We start from the raw sequence: 21,211 nt of genomic DNA on the forward strand, positions 1-21,211 counted from the left end.
AAAATGACATTACACTTCATTAAGTTCAATAGACAAATGTCTCAGTTCTTCTGTTTGTTCATACATGCATGTCCTTTCATTGCTCTCCCATTGAAGGGACCCCCATTCATTCTGAAACAAAGCTGAATCCCCTAAAGGCTTCCTATAAATATCCAGCAGCCGCGGCCTCACTGCGGAAGAGACTGGGTCAACAATCTGCTGGGGAATGCCTAGGTGTTCATGATTGTGTCTTTCCTCACATGAAGTCATTGTTCAGGTATTGTGTAGAGTGTGTGAGCCTCAGTGAATGAGAGGAAGCACCGCTCAGTGAGTGGAGACAGACCCTCCTGCACTGAAAGTGATTTGCAAGCCTCACAGGCGTGATTGGAAAAACAGAGGGTGATGAGGCGTGCGGTACAAATGGAAATGTGTGTTCAGATGTCAAATATGTAAGATAGACTCACTTTATTCTGGATTCCTGAAACCCCAAATAGAGGGATGCAGTGATGACATATTTTGTTAGACAACCTCGAAGTTAAAAAAGGGCTCCTTCTACAAAAAGGATTTTAGAGTATTGAAGATCTGTGGAAAACACACGTTTATGATACCTTTTAGGTTTTGTTCGGCAGGATGATATCCACATATTAAGACCTTTTTATGAGTTTTGAAGCGTAAATGCAATTGCCAGAAGTAAAAAGCTAACGTTAGGCTATAAAATAACTACATCACGACAACACCGCTAAGCTAAAGGCAGCTAATGTTCTGCATGTTGACGTTTCCCATTAAGTCACTTGTTGGCAACCGCCGTTTTAAAGGGGACCTATCATGCAAAATGCACTTTTTGATGTCTTTTATACATAAACATGTGTCCCCGGTGTGTCGGGGAACTCACGCAGCGTCAGAAAATAAAACCCTCTCTCTTTTCCTCCGTACCCAAATCTCTAAAAACGGGGCTACAACGGAGCTGATCCAGATTTGCGTCCGATATGACGTAATATCTGAAATGTGGACCCACGGCCCTATCAGAAACGTTGCTATCAGAAACAATGCCCGACTGTTTTGGACGTAATATGGTCGGTGTTTACATTAGCATCGCTAACACTCAGAGCTAACCTGTACTGGAGAGCATGTGTGTGAAGAAGCAGGAAATAAAAAGGAACTCACCTTGTGGTATAACCGGCAAGAGAGAAAGCCTTTGAGCTCCATACTGTTTCAGAAAGAATCCTTGATAATCCATGATATGGCGTTTCATCACGGCAGTATTTAGTTTAGACAGTAGCTGCCGGGTCCCGCATGAGCTCAGCCCCCTCCTTTTTATTTGTATTTTTTTTAAAGCTTTATACCCCAAATCAGCACTTTTGAAATGGCTAGAATGGGTGATCACTTTATAGACATGTTTTTTATATATTTGTATATATCTGAGACCTATGCTATTGCCTAAAAATAGCTTGATAGGTGACCTTTAAATACAAATAAAAGCTTCAGGCATTCACCATGGGTAATTACTGACAGATTTTATGTCATAGATCAAAACAATATAATCTTAAACCTTTAACCTCAGTTTATTTCAGCCTTCTAACCAAAAACACATTTTCAAAACAGTTGACTTTAAGACAAGGGAACTGCATGTGGTAAAATACTAACTAACTTCAGGGTTTTTGGAGTAATTCCTGCTCCACCCACATCAGAAGTGTCGTGGTGCTTGTCTGGACGAGCCTATAGGATTACACTTGCATGAATCATGCTCTGTCACACATTTAGGATTACAGAGGAATCAGAGCCACAGAGCTGGTGTTTGTTTGCCAAGACTTTAATAGCAGTACATCAGGTTTTTTTTAGGATACTGTCCTCTCATTTGAACTCAAACTTGAAGCTTCGGATACTGAAAGCTTGTATTTCGTCTCCCTAATCCCTCGTCTTCTGTTGCTTTAAATGCCATGAAAATAAGAAGTGTAAAAAGGTTACTGAGACAAGTGGGCTTTTCACTCCCATCTTGTCTAGTTTCCATGAACTGAAATACAAACTTGCTTCTCCATCCCTCCCTCTCTCCGCCTCCACTAGATAATAATGTGTGCTTGACTGCCTTTGTGGCTGCTGTGTAAGTTCTTATTAATGTCTGACTATCAAACCCACTCTCATCTCCTGCCCTGTAATCTTCTCCTTTAATGAAACTCTGAGTTGAAAGACGCTACGATGGTAGAAGTGGATGAGTGAAGGTATTTGAATTCATGCCTACCTTCCAGAGTTCACACTGTCTCCTGTTTTAATGTATTCGCACCAGGATTATGTTTTCATAACAAACTATTATCGTCTTCTTGTACACACAATATCTCAGGAAGGCCATTTTTATTTGTATTTGGCCAAAATATGGACTGATAAGATTCAAGGGTCAAATGGCCTGACCTCACATTCTTGAGAAGACGATATATCTCAGAAACACATTGAGGAAATGTCCAAATATCCACCTGAACAACACACATTTTGGGGCATTAAGAAGACTTAAGAAGTTTTACACATGTCTTAACAGGATAAAATAATGACATGTTGGAGCTAGGTGGGTTTTTCTCTTAAAGTGGACCTATCATGCTATATTTGAATAATATAGTGTAGGACCATACCTATATAAGGCATATATTTATACTTTTTTTTTCTTCAAAATACCAAACAGATCATGCATTTTAGCCATGCCTCATTTTGCTCAATTTGACATTTTTTTGCTCTGTTTTAGCAAGGGCTGATTCAGTGAGAACAGCACCATCTACAGGCCTGGCATATGTACTACAGCGTCTCCAGCGCTTTCGAACGGCAATGGCCGTGGCTGTCTCCTCCTGATTGGTGGAGTTGGCCCAATAGCCGTAGCGCCACCGTCCTGACGTCAGGACAGTGTTCAAATCTGGATCAGTTTTTATCAGATCCGTTGCAGCCCCTTTTTTAGAGATTTGGGTATGGAGGAAAATAGAGAGGGTTGTGTTTTCTGACACTTGGTGAGTTCCCTGGAACACCGGGGACACATATTCATGTATAAAAGACGTACTAAAGTGCATTTTGCATGATAGGTCCCCTTTAAAGTAAGTGATTGGTTGTTCTGCTGGAGAAAAGCTGCTGTCATCATTTATTCATCACACATACTGTAGAGGAAGATTTGAGCTATTATCCAGGAGAAGCATAGGATGAAAGCATTTGGGATTTCTCCTCATGGTTAATGGATGTCAGCTTCTGTTTTTGTTCCACGTCTCTGGGTCATTTTTTAAAAGTATCTTCTTTACTGTCTGCATTTCAGTCTGCAGTCTGCGTGCATGCATTAGCTTATTTCCCCACACTTTATGTCGAGCTCATTCATTATAGTTTGTTGACAGTTTCCACGAGAGACTGAGTGACGGATGTGGATCGATAGTGGAGTAAAAGCCTCTCTCTGGCTCCAGGCTACTTCAGGTGATGGCTTGCAAACACAAAGACAGCGAAGGCGTTGTCTACACTTACTGACACACGAGGAAAGTTGTGTGAGAGTCTCCAGAGAGGAGGGGCTGAAACACAGAAGTGTTCCGAGGTGTTAGCAGTATAGTGAGGGGAAGGTGAAGCAGAGCTCGTTGGGAGTTAAGTGCTGCAGGAGTGCTGGCAGATCCACCGTGAGGAGAGGGAATGTCAGGGGAGGACGAAGAGGTAGGAACAGAAAGAGAGGCTGACCCACAAAGATAAAAATAGCTAGAATGAAGTAAATGTGTGTTTGTGGTACGCTGGGCGATATATTCTTCTTATACCAATATCTTAAAATTAGATTAGATAACATTGTGGATTTTGAATATCATGATATTGTTGCCTTGCCCTGATTTTAAAGGCTCAGGAAGGGGATAAGGGCCACATGTGAATTTGTTAATTTAAATAATGTTGGTCAAAATTCAGATTTGTTTTCTTAATAATTCTACGAAAAAAGTCAGAATTTTCAGTTTTTATCTCAGAATTCAGACTTTAATCAAAAGTGGTCCTCAACATCTTCCATAAAAAGCAGTTTTACAATCAAATTATGTAATTTTCTGAATTTACCAGACTATTCTACCTGTTCCTTTGATATCATTTAGATATTTCATTACATGTTACTTGTTACACGCTTTTATCCAAAGCGACTTACATACACAATACTGTGGGCAATCCCCACAGGAGCAATTTGGGGTGAAGTGTCTCAGGGACACAAGGACATGCTGACTGCAGTGGGGTTTGAACCTGCTGATCCGAACACCTACGCACAGGCGTGTGGTGCATCCAAACATTACATTAAAACAGAAATTCAGTACAAGTAGCTGTTCTTTTGTTAACCTTTACCCGCTTAATTATTCTATAACCAATGATTTTCTATCAAAACTATCATTGTGTTAATACATTGTCTTATACAACCCTAAAATATGGTCACAACATCGATATTGAGGTATTTCGTCATAAATATCATATGATTTTCTTCTCGTCACCCAGGCCTAGTTAAAAGGCAACAAGAAAACCTGTCTCTTAAAACAAAAAGTTGACAAGCAGGTGACATTCCTTAACATCAGCTTTTGTAACTTTTCCAAAAGAAACAACAACCTACCAACGAGCGTTGTTAAGTGTTAAATCGGCAGAGGTCCAAGCACTTAGCAGATTATTTCCTCCACATTCTGACTTTCTGCGGTGTCTGCTCTGAGGATCGCCCTGTGCTGGAATCTGGATCTGAGTCTGCAATAAAGGCCTGTCTGAGTTCTGCTGTGAGATTAGTCTAAATAACATTATGAGATAAGACACTTTTAAATCCCTGTAGGGAGAAAACAGCAGTCTGTGTCGCACTAGTGTTGTGTAACCACATTTGATTAATGCAACCTAATCGTTTCTCTATGAAAGAAAGTCTTATTTGAAGCTTAAACAAAGCCACCCTACAAAAAGCTAACTCGGGGATATTAGAGCCATATGTTCATGTCCATTAGACTTTGCACTAAAGATTTCTTTGCCTTTATTTGACAATGTACACTGACATGAGTTTCTTCTAGTTCCATGCTTTTTGGATACCAGTTGGTTCTACTTGCAAACTACCAGAAGAACCAGTTTGATGAATCATGACGCTATGATTTAGCTTGCTGCATTTCACAGGAACTCCACTGCACATTTTCATTGTCGACTGCTGTGCTCATTCTGCTCTTATAGCTAGGACGTGAGTTGAACAGCAAGCAAGACTTCTCTAATAACTATAAGACTCTTCTCCAGAAGGAAAGGAAAAGGGGTATAATAAGAGGGGTATGACATGCTTAAATCGTCTCAAGGCTTGACTGGAACATATGCTCTAACCACAAGGGTTCTTTAATAGTTTTTGTTTGTAAAATATCCTGAGCCTTAGTGATGGGTGAGCAGATGTCCTGCACAGATACAGTGAGATCTAACAGTAGGAACCTCACACTCTGGCCGTTTCTCAATGTCGAGTAGAGCTGCTGCAGAGCCACTAGTTCAAGTATACTACGTCATCGAGTGGCGCCGAAGGACTGTTTAAATGCATGTTAAATGCCCAGCATTCGGCGCCACTTGATGACGTAGTATACTTGAACTAGTGGCTCTGCAGCAGGTATACTCGACATTGAGAAACGGCCTCTGTGCTCCCCACTGAGCCATTATGCCACTTTAAATAAACATAGACTAAAAGTATAATATTAGATTGTTCTCACTATGAGAAAAAACTCCACGGATTAAATCAACAATCAGGGGTCTCATCAGCACATACTTAGCTGTAGTGCCCAGCATTAATGCTTAATTAAATGAGCACAAGGATAATCTCTGTATCCCTGCAGATTGTTTATAAAGCTGCATCCAGTGGTAAACAGTCTTCATGTTGATTAGTTTGCAGCAAGAAGGGGGGTGATGCATGTGATTCTACGTGTGCAGGTTACAAAGTGATGTGTACAATCTAGCATTTGAGAGATCTGAAATGATGGACGTCTGCAGGTTGCCATTTAAACATAATACTCATACTGGGTAAACTTTTGTTACAGCTTCTTCACAGTGCTGCTAGCCCTCAACACTTAAAGGTAGGGTAGGTAAGAATGGAGAAACCAGCTCGAGTGCGCTAGAATTTGAAAGTACGCAGCCGAAACAAATCTGCCCCTTCCTTCAGACTTCCTTACAGAGCCCCTCCTCCAACACACACGAACGCGCACATGACCAATGAGGGCACGAGATAAGTTTGTGCACGAGATGGAAGGCTGACAGGCAGGTAGGCCATCCAGTTATCTGACCCGGGCCGGCTCAGATGATTGGTCGTGCTTTTTACAGCGCCACGGCTTCCACAGATGACATTTTTTTTATGTATTTATTGTCAAAGCACTTCATGTATTCATTGCTATCAGGATGTTAAGAGCATTCCATGGAATATAACAAAAAGTGTTTCTGAAGTGAATTACCTACCCCACCTTTAAGAGTCCGATAAGTAGGGACACTTTCAGGTGAAACCACATTCTGTGAATACCTGCTCCTCTCCTAATCACTGAGGCAGCTGACACACATTCTTCGTGTGCATTTGTGTGGCAGAGCTCCCTCTTTGCTTTTGCCTTCAGGTAAAAGTCAAGCTGTGTGTGCATTTGAATATGCTCCAGGACACGGAGCTGAAAGACTGAACAGGGTGTGACATGTTTAAATAATGAGCAAAGGTGCATGCATGCTTTTTGTGTGTGTGTGTAAGCGGACTCTTTTACCATTAAAATTCAAGAGGAATTTAATATTTATAGGTGTCAAACTGAGATGTCAACTTTGTTCAAGCAGCATGATTTTGTGTTTGTAAGATTTAAGGAAAGGTAAATGGAAAGTTGGAAATCAGTGCTTTTTCCTGCAGCCACTTTTAGTGTGGGTGCAATCATTTGTTACGTGTGTGCGTGTGTGTGTGTGTGTGTGTGTGTGTGTGTGTGTGTGTGTGTGTGTGTGTGTGACTGTGCCAGTGCTGTGTATGCACTTGGTAATGTTGGGCAGAGAGTTACAAAAGCGCCATTGTGGAGGTGGCTGTGGCTGAGCTGGCCTCCAGAACTTTGGTTAGTTCAGGCAGGCGTGTGTGTGTGTGTGTGTGTGTGTGTGTGTGCGTGTGTGTGCGGCTGTGGCTGGGGTTGGGGGGGGGCAGAGTATGGGGTGCAGAGCATAGAGGGGGACAGGTTCTGGTAATGAATGAGCTCCAGTGTGCGTGGCCGGACCTTCAAGCTACCGAGCAGTCGTCAAAATGGTCTCCGCTGTCGCCATACACCTTCTCCTCTTCCTCGTCAGTGGTGAGCTAGAAACCAGTTTTAATAAAGACCTTAGTACTCGGCATGTATTCATATATAAGATCTTCATGGTATTCATTTAACTGAAGGAGTTGTTGTTGCCTTTGCCACAGCTTGTGCTCAGCTGTTGGGAAAATGTTTTGCCGTTGAATACCAGAAGTGAGTTCCAGCTGTAGAACTGAGAGTCTGCATGCTTTAAGATAAACAGCTGCTTGGGTTTTTGTTTGTGAATCTTAAAAATTCCTTTATTTTATTTTTCCAAAGCAATATGGTACATTGTGTTTAGCTTTGTATAAGAATATGTAGTGCTCCATGTTGGTTAAATACGTGATGCTATCATCTTTCTAGCAACTTTCAAATAAGCAAAAGGTGACATATTCAAACACTTTATTTGGTTTGAAAGATAAAGTACTTATTTATCCAAAAATCTAAGACAAAATAAGTTAAGTTAAAAGTTAAAGCCTTTTATTGTCATTGTACACAGAGTATAACGAGATTCAGAGTGCAACTCTGTCCCGGTGTGCAAGAAATACAAACACATACAGAACACTAAAAAACACGGCCATAGGACAGACACCATAAACAATCATACGGGGGAATAAATAGTTAAAAATATTGATATAAAAATAGTATATAAAGTGCATTCAAAGTGTGTGTATGTGTGAGACTGGTTATGGTTATTGCATTTATGTGTGGTGGTTAAGCAGCCTGACGGCCCAGGGGTAGAAACTGTTTTTGAGTCTGTTTGTCCGTGAGTCGAAGCTCCTGTATCTTCTCCCAGAAGGCAGGAGAGAGAACAGTCTGTGACCTGGGTGAGAGCTGTCCTTAATGATTTTGTTAGCTCTGTTGCGGCAACGGGAGGTGGAGATGTGTTAGGAACAACTTCGCTCAATGAAAAGACTAGAATTATTTTGTTATGATTATTGTTCAAGGTTCAAGGTTCAAGGTTCTTTATTGTCAATCTGACATAGCTACAGAGTAATTATGCAGTTGAAAATCTTATGTCACAGGCTTCTCCAACAATGCAACATAATAACATAACATAATAACAATAAGAGCAAGAGCAATACAAAATAATAATAGTTATAAAAATGAAATAAAGTTATGATGTGGAATAGTGCAGTATGAGTCTATATACAAGTTATTGGAATGATATATATATTAGGTATTAGATACATACTACTGAGTAGCAGTTGAATGTTTGATGTTGTTTCAACAGTTCAATTGTTTAACAGTCTCACTGCCCGCGGGAAGAAACTGTCTCCGAATCTTCTTGTCCTTGCCCGGATGCTGCGGTAACGTCTGCCAGACGGCAACAGAAAGAACAGTTTGTGGCTGGGGTGATGGGGGTCTTTGATAATCCGTAGTGATTTCTTCCTGAGCCGCTGGGAGTAAAGGTCCTCCATGGATGGCAGCTCCGTCCTGGTGATGTGCTGTGCAGTTTTCACCACCCTCTGTAAAGCCTTACGATCGAGGTCGGTGCAGCTGCCGTACCAGGCCGTCATGCTGCCAGTGAGGATACTCTCTATCGTGCACCTGTAGAAGTTGCAGAGTATCCTGGAATCCATTTTGAACCTCCTCAGCCTGCGGAGGAAGAAGAGCCGCTGTCGAGCTTTCTTGGTGATGGTGGTGGTGTGAAGAGACCATGTCAGGTCCTCAGTGATGTGGACCCCAAGGAACCTGAAGCTTTTGACTCTCTCCACCGTAGTCCCATTGATGGCGATGGGGGCGTGTCCCTCTCCCTGCTGCTTCCTGTAATCCACAATCAGCTCCTTTGTTTTGCTGATGTTGAGATGGAGGTTGTTCTCCTGGCACCAAGATGTCAGGTTTTCGACCTCCTCTCTGTACGCCGTCTCGTCATCGTCTGTGATCTGGCCGATGACGGTCGTGTCATCAGCAAACTTCACGATGGTGTTGGAGCTGTGTGTGGCCACGCAGTCGTGGGTGAACAGGGAGTAGAGGAGAGGGCTGAGCACGCAGCCTTGAGGGGCACCGGTGTTAAGAATCAGGGTGGAGGATGTGATGTTTCCCACCCGCACTGCCTGGGGTCTGCCCGTCAGGAAGTTCAGGATCCAGTCGCAGAGGGCGCTGTTGAGCCCGAGGTCTCTGAGCTTGATGGCCAGCTTGGAGGGCACAATGGTGTTGAATGCTGAACTGTAGTCAATGAACAGCATTCTCACATATGTGTTCCTGTTCTTCGGGTCCAGGTGTGAGAGGGCAGTGTGGAGGGTGAGGGCTATGGCGTCGTCTGTGGACCTGTTTGCTCTGTAGGCAAACTGCAGGGGGTCCAGAGATTCAGGGAGGGAGGAGGTGATGAATAATTTGACTAACCGCTCAAAGCACTTCATTATGATGGAGGTGAGTGCTACTGGGCGGTAGTCGTTGGGGCAGGTGATGATTGTCTTTTTGGGGACAGGAATGATGGTGGAGTGTTTAAGACATGTGGGGACTACAGACTGCAGCAGGGACCTGTTGAAGATGTCTGTGAACACCTCTGCCAGCTGAACTGCACACACCCTGAGAACACGGCCAGGGATGCCATCAGGTCCAGGAGCCTTGTGTGGGTTAACCCTTTTAAAGGATTTACACACATCTGCCCTATTTAAAACAAAAGGGCAGTGTAGCTCCTGGTCCCTCTGTACCTCCACAGCCTGGCTGCTCTCAAAGCGTGCAAAAAAACTGTTTAGCTCATCTGGGAGAGATGCGCACGCAGACACTCCCGCAGCACCCCCCGCTGCTCCTTTGTAGTCAGTCATTGTCCTTAGTCCCGCCCACATATTCCTAGTGTTACAGCCTTTGAAGTCAGATTCCACCTTCTCTTTGTACTGTCTCTTTGCATTTTTTATTGCTCTCCGGAGATCATACCTAGACTTCCTGTACTCCTCCAAATCTCCCGCTGTGTGCGCGAGAGTGCGCGCTTTCAGTTTGCCGCGCACCTCACCGTTTACCCAGGGCTTTTGATTTGGGAATGTCCGTACAGAAACCTTCGGTACCACGACATCGATGCATTTCCCAATGTAGCAGATGACAGTGTCCGTGTGTGTGTTGATGTTATTGTCCTCAAACACACTCCAATCCGTGGATGCAAAGCAATCCTGCAGTGCTGAATCTGACTCCTCGCTCCATCGTTGTACTGTCCTTGTTATCGGTCTGTCCCTTTTAAGTTTCTGCTTGTAAGCAGGCAACAACAGTAGTGAGATATGGTCTGATTTGCCGAAGGGAGGGCGAGGGAGAGCCTTATATCCATTCCGGAAAGGGGAATAAACATGGTCCAGTATGTTTCCCCCGCGCGTCGGGAAGTTGATGTGTTGGTAATATTTTGGCAAAACCTTCTTCATGTTGGCGGTGTTGAAATCTCCGGCCACAACGAACGCCGCATCTGGCCGCGAAGTCTCGGTTTTATCAATAAACCCAAACAGCTGATCGAGTGCCGTGTTGTTGTCGGCGAGTGGCTGCGGCGGGATATACACTGCTGTTATCACAACAGATGTGAATTCCCTCGGCAGATGGAAGGCCCGACATGAGATCATGAGGTGCTCTAGCTGTGCGGAACAGTCCGATGAAATAATCTTCACATCTGAGCACCAGTTGTTGTTAGTCATTACACACACACCGCCTCCCTTACTTTTCCCCGAGTTTGCAGTCCGGTCCTGACGAAAAATAGAGAATCCGTCAGGGACAATAGCGGAGTCCGGGATAGCGGGGTTGAGCCAAGTCTCAGTGAGAATTAACACGTTACAGTTCTTAATGTCCCGTTGAAAAGCAATCCGGCTTCTGAGTTCATCTAGCTTATTTTCAATGGATTGAACATTAGCCAGAAGAATACTCGGAAGAGGGGGCCGATTCTCACGTTTTCTTAGTCTGACCAGCAACCCGGCCCGGCATCCTCGCTTTGTCTTCTTCTTGCGTCTCTCAGGTAGAACAGCAACAGGTAGCCATGGTGAATCTCCATTGTCTGTCGGAGGGTTAATATTGTCCACGAAGTTTCGCAATTGGAAAAGTTCCTCTCTGCTATATTGTATGGCAGAGTAGGTGCGGTCGGCTAGCATGTTGCGAACCATGTTAAAAGTAAAACGGCAAAAGTAAAAGAAATATGTACAAAATACGAAAATGGGCAAAGTTGGAGAGGAGCACGAAGACGATGCGGCCATCTTCACCGGCGCATCAGATCATATCATATATCATATGTTGATTGGCTATTTGATCATTTGGCTTTTCCTTTGTAAGAATAATACATTCATATAAATAGTGTCAGAAGAGAGTAAAAACATCTCTGTGAGAATGTCCCAAAGCACAAGGACATGTTGTTTTGTTTGGATTAAAGCTCCAAAACCCACCAATATGAAATGTGCAGTGAACTAAAACAGAACAGCAGCAGTAAACGAGATGGTGTTGAGTCGGCCTCCGGGTTTATCAAACTTTGTCGAGCGGTATCTCAAAAACATAGTCCTGGGAGCTCATTAACGAAGGTGGATATTTGCAGAAAACGTCATGTCTGTGAACTTCATGAGCTCAGCTGGAGACGAGGGGGAAATGGAAAACTGTTGCAAGAGTGTGAAGAAAGAGAGTGTGTAACCCTTTACACACCACGCACTACACACACCTTGTGTAGATAGCTGCTGTCTGAGGGTTGTTATAGCGATGAGGAACCATTAGCTCGTTGTGCTTTATGATGCAGGCAGCGCCTCTCTGTCCTCACTGCAGCAGGATGCAATATTTGCACAGATGCCAGTTTGAATTTCTGATGTGTGTGTGTGTGTGTGTGTGTGTGTGTGTGTGTGTGTGTGTGTGTGTGTGTGTGTGTGTGTGTGTGTGTGTGTGTGTGTGTGTGTGTGTGTGTGTGTGTGTGTGTGTGTGTGTGTGTGTGTGTGTGTGTGTGTGTGTGTGTGTGTGTGTGTGTGTGTGTGTGTGTGTGTGTGTGTGTGTGTGTGTGTGTGTGTGTAATCCCTCTTGCCAAAGGGCCACATGGGTTCAGCTTCCTTTTCTTTCAGAGTTGGATCTTTGTGAATGGGCTTTCCAGTTCCCACATCTCTGCTCTTATTGGACCATCACCGCCCGGGGTCAGAGGTCACTGGTGTCCAGGCAACGCACTGGTAGCACTGAGGGGACTTGGGCTATAGAGCTGTCAACATGGAGAGAAGAACTACAGTTGAAATGCCTTTCTTAATACCATGCACTCTGTCACTGCTGGTTCAGTTGGCCTCATTACTTTACTTGGTCCCATTTAGTAATTAGGGTAAGGGTTATTATCGCCTGTAAATGTTTCTTAAATCTATTGAGACACATGGTCTCATTCTCAAGAGAGACCTGATCAGTGGTAACACTACCACACAAAGTTACAGACAGACAGGACACTAAACACAGAAGGCAACAATCAAATAAAACATTGTAAGAAGTAGTCATTGAAAATTCATCTAGTCAGATATTGCAGGTGCAAACAATCAATGGATGGCAATGCGTGTCTGCCATAATACATATGGGATGAATTGCCATGCCAATTGTGTACAGACATTCAAGGTCCCCAGATAGTGACAGCACTCTAGCAAAAATTGACATCATCTTTAAGGCAGACGATGGCACGCCAGACATTCTCATCCGGCACGCACTGTGGCGTTGGCGGAGTGGTTACTGCGTTCGCCCCTCACTAATTTTTTTTTCACAACGTCTCGTGAGTAATGTGCAGTACCGGAGTCCAACAGAGAGGCAGCAGCTGCGGGACAGTAGCCTGCGTACTGCGTAGCCTTCCCTGCCCCTGATCCTTTGTTAGCATCTTCAAAAGTCTGGGCTATATATAAAAATCGCTGGCCCGCAAAAGTGTCTATTGGATACATTTTGACCCTTGGACAAATGTAGTAGGTGGACTTTTTATGGAATGCTTTGTTTAGGTCAAAGTTTTTACTTATCCCATTGTTGAGGAAAATATTTACCAAGGCCCTCTGCCTTTTACCCAGTTTATCACTCTACTCCTATAGTCAGCGTTCAGGCGTGCGACCTCGGTTGCCACTGTATCTCTTCCCCTGAGAATAGTTTTGTATAGAGAACTAGATAATTACATGGGATTTGGTGAGATCTCCAGAATTGGTAAGGATATGTCAACTTGTGGCTGCAGCAGAAGTCTCTGTCAAATCTCTGGCCGTAACTTTCAATAAATATTTCCGTCATCAAGTCGAGCTCTCCCGTGTTCTCATTGTGTTTTGAGTCCTCGCTCCAGAACTTTCCATTACACCCAGGACTAACGCAGCAGTTTCCGGATGGACTGACCAAACGTTTTGTTTAGGCGTTCTTGTGTCCTATCGATGTTTCCTAATGACTTTGGTGTTCACCTCACTATTCATCTGGCGTCACCTTGAGGATCCCATTTGTGGTTTTCAGTGGCAATTTAAAGCAATGGATCAAACCATAATGTTGTGCCTTAGTCTGTTTTCGTCTGTCTTTTTTATTTATTAAACAGGCCCTATTGTGCTTTTTGGGTTTTCCCTCTCCTGTTGTCTGTTAAAAAGATTTGTGTGCATGTAAATGGTCTGCAAAGGCTTAAATCCCAAAGTTCTAAAGAGTTTCTCTCCCACACACTCCCCCTGGACGCCTTTGTTTACCTCTGTGACATCGCTGAGTAACACTCCCGCTTCTATTGGCTAGCGCTCCAACACATTGTATAAGATAGGTAAAGGGGCGGGACATCTCTTAGCGGGTTGACCAATCACAACAGAGCCGACCAGCTAACCAATCAGAGCAGACTGGGCTCTGGTTTCAGACAGAGGGTGAAAAGATAAAAGAGCTTTTTGAACATTAAAGCATGGAGACATGTCACAGTAGAGACACTACATACTGATATACACCTGAACATCATCAGGAGAGGACTCTTTAAAGTAGAGACACTACATACTGATATACACCTGAACATCAGCAGGAGAGGACTCTTTAAAGTAGAGACACTACATACTGATATACACCTGAACATCAGCAGGAGAGGACTCTTTAAAGTAGAGACACTACATACTGATATACACCTGAACATCAGCAGGAGAGGACTCTTTAAAGTAGAGACACTACATACTGATATACACCTGAACATCAGCAGGAGAGGACTCTTTAAAGTAGAGACACTACATACTGATATACAGCTGAACATCAGCAGGAGAGGACTCTTTAAAGTAGAGACACTACATACTGATATACACCTGAACATCAGCAGGAGAGAACTTTTTAAAGTAGAGACACTACATACTGATATACACCTGAACATCAGCAGGAGAGGACTCTTTAAAGTAGAGACACTACATACTGATATACACCTGAACATCAGCAGGAGAGGACTCTTTAAAGTAGAGACACTACATACTGATATACACCTGAACATCAGCAGGAGAGGACTCTTTAAAGTAGAGACACTACATACTGATATACACCTGAACATCAGCAGGAGAGGACTCTTTAAAGTAGAGACACTACATACTGATATACAGCTGAACATCAGCAGGAGAGGACTCTTTAAAGTAGAGACACTAAAAACACATTATAAACCTAACAATTAGCAGAATATGTCTTCTTATAAGTGGCCTCCATTCTTCATCACCTTCTCACATTAGTTACATTTTGCATTCTAACTTTCTTCCTCTTGTTTCCCCAGTGAACCTGATCCCCACCACTCCCCTGCTGGAGGAGCGCCTCCTCCAGGCTGCAAATGGAGGCGTTGGGGGGGCCGTGGGGAAGAGCAGGAAGAGAGTGTTCCCGGCGCCTCACACCCTGGAGCCGAACCCCATCGCTGAGGCTTACAGCTACTGCAACACCCCCAACCGCACCGAACAGGCCTGGGAGGGTGAGGCCTGCACACTGACCATCAACATCTGTCTAGTTCAAATCACGACTGCAATCTGTGGACGTGGGATTTTGAGCTTTCGCACGTCTATGATATTAGTTTCTAAAACACTTATCTCTGCAATGATATGAGACCAGCGATAGGATGTAGACTTAACTATCAGATTTGAAAATAATGAAAAAACACAATTATTTTACGTTTCACAGTGGGGACATTTACAGTTTTATAGCCAGGGGTGCACATAACTGGATCACTGGACGACAGAGTCGGTCTCCTCTCTGCTGTTAACGTCGGCCTGTACAGCAGCACTGCGCTAAAACAGCTGATCACAACGTTCACATGCTCTGCGGTCACGAAGCTCTGTACTCCACTACGTATTTTTGATCTTTCTGTGTGTACAAACACATTTTGAGATTGACAATAAAGTTGACTTTGACATACATAAAAGTAAAACAAAATACACAGATAGAGAACTATTTTAAGAAAACTATAATAACTTACATTGAAATTGAATGGAATAAAATATGTGCAGTAATACAATTATATATTAAAGGCAAAGTAAAACATTATAAGACTCATTAAATATGAAATAAAGAGGAAAACACACTTCAAATAAATAATATCAAATTAGTACTGAACCATGGTTAAAAACAACAAGTAACAGAATCATGTAAGTGAATATTTTAAAATGGTGAATTACCCAGTAAAAATATGAATACAATGAAAAAAATATCCATTACAGTCTGATATAGCGAAGTTATCAGAAATGATCATAGCCTCTCCATTACACCGTATTAAAGACACATTAAGATCAGTTCTCCCTTTGCTGTCATCACCCGGTTTGATGGACAGCGTATAAATACTTAATATAGTAATAATGTCAGATTTAGTGTGTCAGGTACTCGGGGGATGCGTTAATTGTGGGAGAGTCATTTCCCCTAGATTGCATCATCCATAACGCCACAGGGCTCTCTCTCTCTCTCTCTCTCTCTCTCTCTCTCTCTCTCTCTCTCTCTCTCTCTCTCTCTCTCTCTCTCTCTCTCTCTCTCTCTCTCTCTCCCTCTCTTTACAAGTGTACCGTCAGCACAGCCCGAGGCAATCGTACAAATATCTTCACCGCCTACGACACGTTGTATCAGCCGCCACTGATTAAAGTGTACTCTGTTTATCTCTGCATGGCGGATCCATTGTGTTTGAGATTAAGATAATACAATTATTGGAAATCAATCAGAAACAATCTAGAAATGGTTATTTTCCATGTGTCAAGACTATTGTCGTTAGATTGTAAGACGTGGCACGCATTGTTGGATCTCGTGAGGTCAGCTTTCCCTTCAATATGAACGATTGGACCGCGTAGAATTAAGTTTAACGTGAATCTTTACACCTGCTGGGTTTTTTATGTAATATACATATTTGCACATTAAGCAGATGAAAAAAACACTAGAATATATTTGGAGATGTGTATCTGCCTTTTATCACTTTTAGTTTTTGTGTAAATTATTTGAAATGTAGCTAGTTTAACTGTGTCTAGTGTTTGGTGATGGGCAGGTAGTGTACGGTGTTTTTACGAGAGCTTTAAAGGGGACCTATCATGCAAAATGCATTTATACATAAAGATGTGTCCCCGGTGTGTCGGGGAACTCACGCAGCGTCAGAAAATAAAACCCTCTCTCTTTTCCTCCGTACCCAAATCTCTAAAAACGGGGCTACAACAGAGCTGATCCAGATTTGCGTCCGATATGACGTAATATCTGAAATGTGGACCCAAGGCCCTATCAGAAACGTTGCTATCAGAAACAATGCTCGACTGTTTTGGATGTAATATGGTCGGTGTTTACATTAGCATCGCTAACACTCAGAGCTAACCTGTACTGGAGAGCATGTGTGTGAAGAAGCAGGAAATAAAAAGGAACTCACCTTGTGGTATAACCGGCAAGAGAGAAAGCCTTTGAGCTCCATACTGTTTCAGAGATAATCCTTGATAATCCATGATATGGCGTTTCATCACGGCAGTATTTAGTTTAGACGGTAGCTGCCGGGTCCCGCATGAGCTCAGCCCCCTCCTTTTTTTGTATCAATTTATTTTTATTTTAAAGCTTTATTCCCCAAATCAGCACTTTTGAAACAGGAAGTGAAATAGAGGGATATGAGGCATGGCTAGAATGGGTGATCTGTTTGGTATTTTGAGCAAAACACTTCATAGACATGTTTTTTATATATGTTTTATATATCTGAGACCTATGCTATTGCCTAAAAATAGCCTGATAGGTGACCTTTAACACCGAAAAATATTTGCCTGCTGCATCTCAAAATGATGCGGGTCTTAAAACCAAAACAATGAGCTGAAAGACACTCAAATATTTCATTGTACGCTCTTTATCTATTATATCTCTAAGGGAAGAAGCTGGATACGTTATTTTCTTTCTTATTCAAGTCTACATGTGTTCCTATTAAAACCAGCACAATCTACCTTGATGTCTATTCATTTAGAACAAAAACCAACCATATAAGCTATGGTGAATCTGTCACTGATACTACAATGACAGTTCCTTATTCTTCTTGGGAAAGTGTGTATGCTGATGCGAGTTTTCTCCACAGGTCACAGTCCCGCCGACTACAAGCTGCTGTCGGTCCAGGTGATGATTCGCCATGGTGACCGTTACCCTCTCTACTACATCCCCAAAACCAAACGTCCCGCCATCGACTGCACCCTGTCCACCAGCAGGTACACACTGAACACAACTCTATGTAATGGCAAATATGTTGCTTCTCAAGGTCATCTCTTCCTGTTGCCGTCCACACACAGGTAGTTAGTAAGAAGACACAATACAGAAGATTTACCAGTCGGACATGTTCGTTATCAGATCATTACATTTGTTACTTTGCCAGCTTTTCCAGTTCTGCAAGAAAGTGTTGTTCTGTCGGGTGTTTACTCCCTTTCCTGTCACCTATGACCTCATGTATACACCGTGTGCATCTCATCACCCCCACCAACTCTCCAGAATAACAATGCACAATATAGCGAAATGAAATAATAGGACTTATCAACAATAAACAGGATTGGCTCCTACACTCGAGACTTGTCGGAAACTAGTTGATACTGTTTTGTCTTTAAGCCAGAATTGCCTTTCATTGATCAGTCTTTTTCACCGGGGCACAGTTTTCTAGTATACATGCACTGGAGGCAGTTGGGTACCATGGGATAAAAGGCATCCTAAATCTATTGGTATAACATTTTTTACAAACTACAAATAATGATAAAATGTTGACATAATATGTGCAAGTTGTTGTGGTGGCTGACATTGTTATAAAAGTAGAAAACACACATGACATATGTTGGCTTCATGTGTTCATTCGAGGATGAGTCCTTTAGGGAAGCAAAGCTTTCATTTGTTGCATCTCTGCTGAGCGGAAGAATATTCTTGAAATATTTTGTTTTCATTTCTTACACTTTTTAGGACTTTCCATTGCATTGGATCAACATTGACCGTACGCATGTTATCATACGCTCTTTAATGATATTAGATCAGAGGCCTGTACTACGAAGCTGGTTCAACCTAACCTGGATATGTTTGAGTTAGCCGGTTGGCCCAATCCAAAACATACGCGCTCTCGCTAAGCTGTACTACGACGCTGGTTATCAAGTGGATCGCTCAAGCCAGCCGTGTCCTATCTAGTTAGGTGTGCGTTCACATGAAAGGGGTGGTATTTGGAGCATTCGACCAATCACAAACACGGACAAGCGTACTGACAGCGCAGCGTCATACTTCCTGAATGAAAAGTGAACTTTAATATTAGTCAAATATGAAGACGTTAAACTTTAAACATCCATGACTTAAACACTTTACCCAGGATAACAGCCACATAGCTGCACCTGCAAGGTGAATACAGCTGGTAAAAGAAAAAGTGTTTGAATGCGTACATTAACAGGTTTATGAAATCACTGCCCCGTATAAGACACGATCTGACTTTAATCACATTTGACTCGAGTGTTTCGTCAACTTAATGTGTTGCTTAAAATAATACTTCTGCATACAGTATGTGACACTGTGAGTGTTGCACGGCCAGATACGGCTCAAGAAGCTGACTCAAATAAGGAAATATATGATACATTATGATGTGATATGATATGAATGATAATGGGACACATCGACGTCTGCACTCACAGTGCCGCGGACTGTACTTAATGTTACTCTGATCCGGTTACTTATGTCGTGGCAGATATTTAAGTAAGCTTTCTTAACGCTAATGTTATAATAGTCAGATTGCTCTGAAGATGGGAGGGGATATTCTATTAATTTTCACGTTCACACAGTCAGTTGATTTTTGCCGGCCGTCTTTCCTGCAACGGCAGTTTTTCTGTATTTCCTCTATCCTGTAATATGACTGGATCGCTTTAAACTCCGCACACGGAGCTCTGATTGGTCAGCAGGCGGTGCTTTCATTGAGTTGATCTCTTAGCCTGCAACCTAACCTCCTCCCGAGGAGGTTTAGCCGCTCAGCATAAGTTACCATGGAGATCTAGCCCGCTAAAAAGAGAACCAGCGTCGTCGGACCGGAAAGCCCGAGTTTTCCCTGAAGTCAGCCGGCTAAGCGAAAATCCGGCTTCGTAGTACAGGCCTCTGATATCTATTAGATTATTTCTGTATTCGTTTAGTTGGCAGGGACATTGCACATTAATGAACACTTAAAACATGAAATGTGCCAAGTGTAAATATGCCAGATTTAGCTTTGAGCTACTTTCCATCTGCAGTCCCTCACTTAAAAAATTAAGAAAATGAAAATTACAAACATAGCAGTACAAATACATAAAATGCAAGAAAAGTGCAAGAGTAAGAGTAGAATACCCAAGTATTTCGGACATGGTAATACAATATAGCAGCATCGATACATAAAGTGCAAGAGAAGATACCCCTGTATTAAAGTGCATTATGGATCTCGTATGTTAGAGATTAAGAGTCTGGCACAAAAACAAATCACACATTTTAGACAAAATATGTAGAACAACAGACAGTGAAAACAGCCATTTGCTACATTTGATTTTGGTTGTATGTAAAATACAAAGAATGGAAATGAGAGGGTTAACAAGGAAAATGAATGTGTTTTTTGTGTGGAGTCTGAAGACACAGGCTTTATTCCCACAGTTTCAATTAATCCAGGTCAGAGTTAAGGGCACAGAATGCCACAGGGATTTAAAATGGTTTCCCGAGCAGAGCCCCAGCTCCCTCTTTGTATCACCTCACAAGCAGGAGAGCGAGAGAGAGACACCAGCTTCTCATATCCTCCCAGAAAAACAGAAAATAAGAAGCTCAGTGTGTTGAAAAAAAAGGTTTGAGGTATTAGTGAGGCAGTATTTGGAAGCTGTATTTGTTTTACATTTGAGATATCAGGATGTGTGTGTGTAGGCGTTGAACTGAAGAATTGAACGTCTCCCTCAGTGTTATTGCATGTGTCGGCAGCAGCGGGTGGGTTTGCTTAGCTACATCTGCTCTGCTGTGCTTTGGTGCCGATGGATACACACATAGAAACACGATTACACATGTGTGCGTGGGTCTGTTGAAGCAGAGTTTTTGACGGTGTTATCTCGCTCGGTTTTGAGCGACACACTCACTGAGGATGTCGCCGCTGCACAAACTATGCACAGATAAGAGCGGGGGGAAACACACACAGGCTCAAATGAGCATTCTTATCTTCTGTATTTCATTATCCTAGTTCTCTCGGCTGTAGCCTTTTCTCTCTCCTAAACTGTTGGCAGTCTGTCTCTGCTCTCATTGGCTCTTCTTTCAAGAGGTCCCTGATTGGAAGTTATTAAAAGCCAGCAAGCCTCTGAACTTCAGCTTCAAGAGGAGTCTGAAATGTATGCAAACTATTCCTGTGGATTCACATGTACTAAGCTAACAAACTTATATTTTTGAATCCAGAGTATTTCTTTTTGGTCACATGTTTTTGATCTATGCACACACACACACACACTGCTGGAGTTTTTATTTTGACCATATGGTCAATAAATACCCTGTGTGAAATCCCCCTTTTTTTTTTTAGGGCTGTGTACCTGAGCTCAGATTTACCCATCGCACATCAGCTCTGCACATCTGGACGCTGTAATCTTTAGAGCTGGCACAGTGACACACAGCGTATCTGCCACACACATTTAATTACTATT

The 21,211-nt window shown here is 42.7% G+C and overlaps 1 protein-coding gene across 2 annotated transcripts in view; it reads left to right on the forward strand.

Annotated features, from left to right (window-relative positions):
* The window catches only part of pxylp1 (2-phosphoxylose phosphatase 1), a 35,486-nt gene that overhangs the window by 4,479 nt on the left and 9,796 nt on the right, over positions 1 to 21,211 (forward strand). The window contains exons 1-3 of one of the 2 annotated variants that reach the window (XM_034122276.1): positions 7,132 to 7,235; positions 14,860 to 15,048; positions 17,647 to 17,773. In XM_034122276.1, the coding sequence (XP_033978167.1) occupies positions 7,190 to 7,235; positions 14,860 to 15,048; positions 17,647 to 17,773 (362 nt within the window). In that variant the 5' untranslated portion in view covers positions 7,132 to 7,189. Of the gene's footprint in view, positions 1 to 7,131; positions 7,236 to 14,859; positions 15,049 to 17,646; positions 17,774 to 21,211 lie in introns of those variants that run through there. The other variant, XM_034122277.1, reaches the window with a different exon arrangement.

Source organism: Trematomus bernacchii, unplaced genomic scaffold (assembly GCF_902827165.1).
Source record: "Trematomus bernacchii unplaced genomic scaffold, fTreBer1.1, whole genome shotgun sequence".
NCBI classification, from domain to species: Eukaryota; Metazoa; Chordata; class Actinopteri; order Perciformes; family Nototheniidae; genus Trematomus; species Trematomus bernacchii.